This window comes from Malurus melanocephalus, unplaced genomic scaffold (assembly GCF_030028575.1).
Source record: "Malurus melanocephalus ecotype Western Australia unplaced genomic scaffold, MMel_1.1 scaffold_177, whole genome shotgun sequence".
Lineage (NCBI taxonomy): Eukaryota > Metazoa > Chordata > Aves > Passeriformes > Maluridae > Malurus > Malurus melanocephalus.
In genome coordinates, this window is record NW_026623409.1 from 896127 (window position 1) to 903548 (window position 7422).

At 46.1% G+C, this 7422-nt stretch overlaps 1 protein-coding gene across 1 annotated transcript; it reads right to left on the reverse strand.

Annotated features, from left to right (window-relative positions):
- Positions 1-2296: 2296 nt before the first annotated feature.
- RPL14 (ribosomal protein L14) lies at positions 2297-6557 on the reverse strand. Its single transcript, XM_057372695.1, has 6 exons — positions 6487-6557; positions 5671-5772; positions 4998-5092; positions 3487-3586; positions 3072-3125; positions 2297-2570 (listed from the first exon to the last, which is right to left on the reverse strand). Exons 1-6 carry the CDS (start codon positions 6487-6489, stop codon positions 2397-2399), a joined length of 528 nt encoding a protein of 175 aa, XP_057228678.1. The 5' UTR covers positions 6490-6557; the 3' UTR covers positions 2297-2396.
- Between the last annotated feature and the right edge of the window lie 865 nt (positions 6558-7422).

Genomic DNA, 7422 nt, shown 5'->3' on the forward strand with positions numbered 1-7422 from the left:
AGTGATATGAGAAAACAAACACAGGGACTTCACTTTTAGCTCTTTCTAAACAGCAGATCGCATTTCTTTACGCTCAGCTCCACAATGTAAATTAAGAAACATACCCACAGCCCAGCAAAGTACATCTTAGCTATAAAGACAAAATGAAGAATTGGCTGAGCGTGTCCCCTGCTCTCAAGTGTTTGTGCCATCCCTTTTGTTTGGCACCATTCCTTGCACGGGAAGGCAGCACAGTTGCCTCGCCTCAGGAACAATCGTATGAAGAGCTAACGTTGCCATCGTGTGGTAACCTTCAGAAATAAACTGTACTCCTGTAGTTTTCAGTATTCCCCATAGCTTTACAAAAGGAAAACCAGCCCAGAGGGCTGTACAATGCTCGGGGAATGAAAGGAAGGCGGGCTGCCCAATGTACAGACCTGCAGGTTTCACAGAGGTTTCATGAGTTGCTAAACTGAGCACCAGATGCTGCTGACATGGGACACCCAGTCAGAAATAGACAGTGCGGGTACCAAAACTTGCTCTATTCTGTTATTGCTCTTTTCCCCTTTTGGCCAAATTGTAAAAAACAGTACTTTGACAGATGTACTGTTTGCCAGGTATGATGTTACAGAGCCTAAATCTTTAATGCCCCCCTCTCCTGGTGCAGTTCTAAGGCAGATACAATCCTCTACATGTGTTTTACACAGCTACAAGGTCGCTCTTTGGGACAGTCACAGCTGCCAGGAATTACTGCACACCATATATCCTGGAAAAGTTTAATTTCTCTCAGTGTTTAGAAATGAAAACACTGGATAAATTGCTGCAGTCATAGGCAAAGTTGTTCTGGGGAAGAACWGTACCTTCAAAAACGAGTAAATGGTCTAGAAAAAGAATTTCTGAGCTCCTTATGATTGAAGGCACATCTATTTTCTCTACAGGCACTTCTACCTTTTTTTTCTTCAGTCTTATATAACCAAGCTTAACAGCAGGACATAAAAAAAATCAAGAACCCTAAGGGACATATCTTTCACCTTAAAGGACCTCCAGGTTGATAGAACTTTGAAGTTACTTTCAAGATAGAGTTTCAGAGTAGGTGGATTTAATCACTTCAAAATCCAATTTAAAATCAAGGTCTCCAGACACTTGAACATGGCTTTTGGTCCCAATTTGCATAACTTCTGATTTTTTTTTCCTTAGCAGTTATATCCCTTCATATCAACAACGTGTTTGAACTCTACTTCCAAGGGTATATAAATAGCTCAAGACAACATTTTATAGTTTCAAGTGTTTGGGTTTCAATGCTGGCTGAAATAAGCAGCACTAACCATTAAATAGTTAAAGCACATGTTCCTAACAGCGTATGCTTACCAGTACATTTGACAACATATATTTGAGTATGTATTTGACAGCACAAAGGTCTCAGAACCTTCATTATTTAAAATACATACTCTTCCTTCTCCAGTTTATATTTGACTGAAAAAATAATTTGCTTTTAAATTACCAGATACCTCACTTAGATTTTCTTCATACTGAATGAAGAAATCTTGTATCTCCTGCCAAGAAACTACAGGAGAAAACACAGGAAATTACATGGATGCTGTTATTGAGATTTGTAAACATTATTTTATAATGCAAAAACTAAATTGAGCACTTCAGTGTTTCAGATGGACTAATTTTTAGGTCTTGCTCCCTTCCACTTGATGGTTTTCATTAAATAGTGGAAATTATATGCTGCATAGTTTCAGGAACTGGAGTTAATCTCAGGTCTTGACACATTCTCAACCTCAAACATTCCAAAAAGCAAGCATGCTGAAATACAAGCCAACAATTTCCATCTTGCTAATGCACCAGCAATTACTGCAACTGAGCTTACTAGGCAACTGTGGTATTAGACATCTGAAGCATTCAAGTATTCCACGTCACTACTCAAAAAATGGTGGAAGTGTTTTAGAAAATAATTTGAAGTGTTTGAGTAGCAATTTGCAAAATCTTCCAAATACCGACATTCTTGTATTCTAACCAGAACACATACTTGCAGGATATGCCTGAATTTATAGACCTATTAGTGTAATTATTTTCATGTATTTCACACTCAAGACTGTGCAARTAATTTTGTACATTCCCAACCAATTCCAATAGCAGACTGCTTTCAAATGTCAGGATCTGACCTRCTTCAAATAAATGGGAATGCAATTTTTTCAGCTGGCATTGGGGACAGARTACTGGGCCTAGTGCATAACAAAAGCATTTCTGCATGTTCCTGGAGAACAGCAGAACCCAACACATGGACATTAAAAAATGAGACAGACAACTCTCAGTCAGAAAAAAAGCGAAGTTATGATTACAACTTAAATCAGATGTTTGTAATTTTAAAATCAGAACAAGGACACAGAGTTATACATAATGAKAAGTTCATTTTATTTCTGTGCCTTCTGGGCCTTCGGTGCTGGTGCCTTCTCTGGCTTCTTAGCTTTCGGTGCCTTCTCTGGCTTTTTGCCCTTCGCTGCCTTCCCCGGCTTCCCTGGCTTCTTGCCTTTTTTAGAAGCCATCCTCTGGAGCTTCTTCATTTCATGCTTGATGATTCTGTTTCTCTGTAAAAAGAAAGGAAATGTTTACACTTCATCAGAATGAAAACAGCAAGAGTTCAAATACTGTRTCTAAGCTTTTAGATTCTGCCTCTTTTCATTATCACCCTTTGCCACGCATTACATTTGAAATGTCAAATTCCACCTAAGAACTGTTCCAATCTACCAAGTGGACATCATCATTCTGGCTGGTAACTCAGGCATCTCAGTATTTCATGTGTAATGATTTTCATTATAGGGTCAGTATAAAAGAATATTCCATTTCATCAGCATGCAATTTATTCCTCAGCTGCAGCCTGGAGGACTGACACATGGATTATAAAAGTTTAGGTCTGATCAGCTACTGAAGAGAAAGTGTGGTGTTATGGAAAATTAAAGGCATTCACACCCCAAAGTCGCCTTATAACCCAAGCCAGCTGTGAAAGCAAGGCTACTAACATAGGATGTGACTCTGAAGTGAAAGCTACAAGCATTAACCCCATCAAGAAGCAGCACTCCAACACTTACCATTTTCTTCGCCTTCATCACCTTGTAGCGATCGAAGTCAGTCATTTTGGCTTTCTGTGTGAAAAAAAAAAATCAGTCATGAAACTGATATATACAAGGAGTAAAACCAATATTCCAAAGCATTCCACAAGAAACTCATCATCTCCAAATGAGGTTTAGCTGCACTTCTGGAACGTGCTCACTAGTTAAGGCCCTTGCACCATCCCAGGATGCAGGAAAAGTGGCTGTTATAGAAATGACTGAACAAATCCACATTTACAAGTTGAAGCTGACAGGTAGCAACTGTTAAAAACTTATGCTTTGTCTATCCTTGATCCTAGCCTGGAATTGGAAACACACAGCCTTTAGACTGTACCTAATTCCACAAAGCAGGAGCAGTATAACACGTACTCCTCATGCAGTGAAACACCGTTACCTTTTCTCGGGCTTCAATCTTCTTTGCCCATCTTGTTGCTGACCATTTTTCATTTATATTTTCCTTCTCCCAGGCAAGTCGCACACACTTTTGACGAGCACTGYATTGGAACAGTCACAAAATCATATTCAGAGTCTTTATTAAAAAAAGGTTCTYCCTGAYKCTGGCCTACCAAATTTCMTACAAGGGAAGATCACACGTCTGCRTTACTTCAGACACCTTGCTTTAAGTCAGTGTCACATACATCTCTGTGGCCTAATTAACCTTGTGTTGAGTAAATGCTTCACTAGACCTAACAGAATTACAGAATGGGTCAGATTGRWAAGGGACCACAGTGGGTCACCTGCTCCAACCTCCCTGCTCAAGCAGRGCCAYCCCAGAGCACAAGGCACAGGATTGTGTCCATATGGTTCYGGAATATCTCCACATCCTCTCTGGGCAACWTGTTCCAGTCCTTGGTCACCTAAGCTCCAAAARCTCCACATCACTCTTGTACTRAGGAGCCCAGAACTGGACACAGCACTCCAGCTGCRGCCTCAGGGCTGAGCAGAGGGGCAGGATGAGCTCCCTCAACCTGCTGGCCACCCTCTTCCTTATGTACCCCAGGACACCATTGCCCTTCTTGGCCACAAGGACACTGCTGGCTCATGGACAGCTCGTTGTCCACCAGGACCCCCAGGTCCCTCTCTGGTTCACAGCAAGCTGGCCTCCAGCCTGTACAGGTGCTCAGGATTATTGTTTCCCCAGAGAAGGACCCTGCACTTGCCCTTGCTGAACTTCCAAAATTTCCTCTCTGCCCCTCTTGTCCAACCTGCCACGGTACTTCTCAAAGGCTGCTCAGCACTCTGGGGTACTGGCCACTCCTCCCACCTTTGTGTCATCAATGAACTTGCAGAGGAGGCATCTGCCCCTTCATCCAAGTCACTGATGAGCTAAACAATACTGGGCCCAKTACTGAACCTTGGGGGACAGCACAGATGACAGGCCTCCAACCASACCCGTGCCACTGCTTATGGATCTCTGGGATCTGTCCTCAACCCATCTCACTGTCCAGATGAGCAGCCATTCCTAGTACTGCTTCAGGATCAGAAACTTGATTCAAAATTATAGAAACTCATATATAGACTAAGCTAAAGGAACATAATTAGTTCATCCTCCTGCAATTCCAGTGCAGTTCTGTAGGCAGAGAACCCATTTAATGCCTGAAAGTGACTTAAGCAGTAGCAAATCAAAGCTGCAGCAGCATTTACTTTGCWTTCCCTCACACCATCCACCACAAATTACCTGTCAGTTGCCTCAGCTGCTGTGAGACTTCCTTTGTTCCTGAACAGCAGCTACCAACCAACACTGGCAATGGAAACCTAAATATATTCAACTATGATATTACAGTCTGCCAAATTTTTACTGTTAATCCACTCCTATTTGAACTTTCTAGACTTAGCAAGCATCAATCATCACGTGACAGCATGGGAATTTCTTCACCCAGGTCAAGAAAGACACCAACTGCTCACCTGTGTGGGAACTTCAGAACAAAGTCAGTCAGCTGCATGCACTTGAAGGGCATGGCCTGCCTCCTGACACCACTGCAGGGGCCATCCACCAGTGCCTGAAAAAGGGAAACAAATGTCGAGGGTTTGCAGCAGTTTTCCCATCATATTTGATTTAGACAGCAGTTTCCTAACAATGAATGAACAGTTTCTTGACAACACTGATCCAAAACTGAAATACATATATACARACAAAACTGAAGGCTGTTAAATTTTGCCTGTACAAGCCAAGTTTTACAGAAAGAATTTTAAAGGCCTGCCTTTGACAAAAAAACAAACTGAATTAAAAAAAAAAMMMACACACAAAACCAAGATGTGCAWAGGAAGAGACCCCTAGCMCAAATATTCAYTTTASACATACATTAATGYCATTCCATTCATAAGCTTTAGACTCCAACTGACATCCCTTGTCCACTTCTACACCTAGGAAACACAGCAGAGAAGGGAATGTATCACTTGCCAGTGGGAAAAAAGCTTGCTCCTGAATGTTYCAAATACAACAGCTGTTAAATCCTATCTTTTCATCAACTGCTTATTTATTTGAAAACAAAATCTCTACTGAAGTCAAATACACCCTGCTTTAGCATACAAGTCAAGGCGGGAAAGAGGAAACAAAGGTGCAGCACCCACAACTTACCCTGTTTTGATCAATAACATCCACGATGGCCACCAGTTTGCCAGCRTGGGGCCCGAAGGAGATGAAGGCAACTCTGCCTATCTCCACGAAGCGCTTGAACACCTGAGAAAGCAGGCAGGAATGGACAGAGTTAGGCGAGAACATACCCTAGGCCATTATCAGATTCAAGGCTCTCAGACCCTTTAAAAGAGCTTCCCGAAAAAATCAGAGAATGGTTTGGGTTAGAAAGAGACCTCAAAGATCACCTGGTTCCAACCCCCCCTGCCGTGGGCAGCGACATCTTCCACTTCACCACGTTTCTCAGAGCCCCATCCAGCTTGGCCTTTAACATTTTCACGGATGGGACATACACAACTTCTCTGGGCAATCTGTTTCAGTGCTTCAGCACCCCCATAGTGAAGAACTTTTTCCTACTACCTAATCTAACCCTACTCTTTCAGCTTGAAGCCATTCCCCCCTGTCCTGTCCACATGCTCCTCTAAGCAATCCTACCCTATCTTTCCTGTAAGCTCCCCACAGCTACTGGAAAGCTCTCGAACCGCACGAAACCCCCACGCTGGAGCAAAGAGACCACGGTCCCGCCTCGCTCCGCGCCCGGCCCTGCCCGACCCCGCCGCGCCACACAACACGCGGGTCCCGGCCCCGGCCCCGGCCYAGCGCCGCTGAGGCGGCTGCGGGCTGCCCGCCTCGGCCAACGGTGCCGGGAAAGGGAGGCATAGGCAAGAGCGCTGGGGCGGGCAGGGGGGAAGCGGCGGGAGCGCGGCGGGGGCCGGCCGGGCCGGCGGGGCAGCGGAGCCCGGGCACGGCCACACGTACCATGATGGCGGGCGGSAGCAGAGAGGGCGGGGCGGCCCCGGCGGTGCCCGGAAGCTGCGGCGGCGCCGCCGTGCGCGTGCGCGGGGCGGGGCGTGCGCGGGGGCGCGCGCAGTGCCCGTGGCTCATGCGCGGGGGCGCGCGCAGTGCCCGTGGCTCATGCGCGGGGGCGCGCGCAGTGCCCGTGGCTCATGCGCGGGGGCGCGCGCCGTGGCCGTGGCGCATGCGCGGGGGCGCGCACCATGGAGGTGGCGCATGCGCGGTGCGGTCTGGGCGCTCTGGGTCCGTCCGTGCCCGCGGCCTCCTGTGCCCCCTCCGCTCTGTGGCGGCAAAAGGGCTTTTCCAGAAGAATCAGTTCTTCTCTGATCCCCTGCACGTCCCACCCTCCTCCACAGGCACTGCGTTACACTGTCCCTCCCTGACAGCCCTGCGTCGCCCACCATGAGCCCACCCTGTGGTGCAAAGGGTGGGATACGTCGGGATTATCTTCAATCAGAAGATAATCACATCTTTGATGTGAGATGTATACTTCATGCTGTTTTCGGCTGGTAGATGAACCCAATGCACAGTTCCTGGTGTGGGGCTGTGTTTGGGATTTKYGCTGAACACAGGGTTGATAATAYGGAGATGTGTTTGTTGTTGCTGAGCAGGGCTTGCACAGAGCCAAAGGCCTTCTCTGCTTTTCCTGCTGCCACACTAAGGAGGAACTTGGGGGTACATGGGAAGTTGGGAGGAGACATAGCTGGGACAAGTGACCCAAAGTGACCCAAAGGATATTCCAGATTATATGACATCAGTGTATAAAGTGGGGGAATGAGGGAGGAGCGGGACATTTGGAGTGATGACGTTTGTCTTCTCCAGTCACTACTACCTGTGATAGAGACCTGCCCTCCTGGATAAGGCTGAGCACCTACCTGCCCACAGGAAACAGTGAATTAA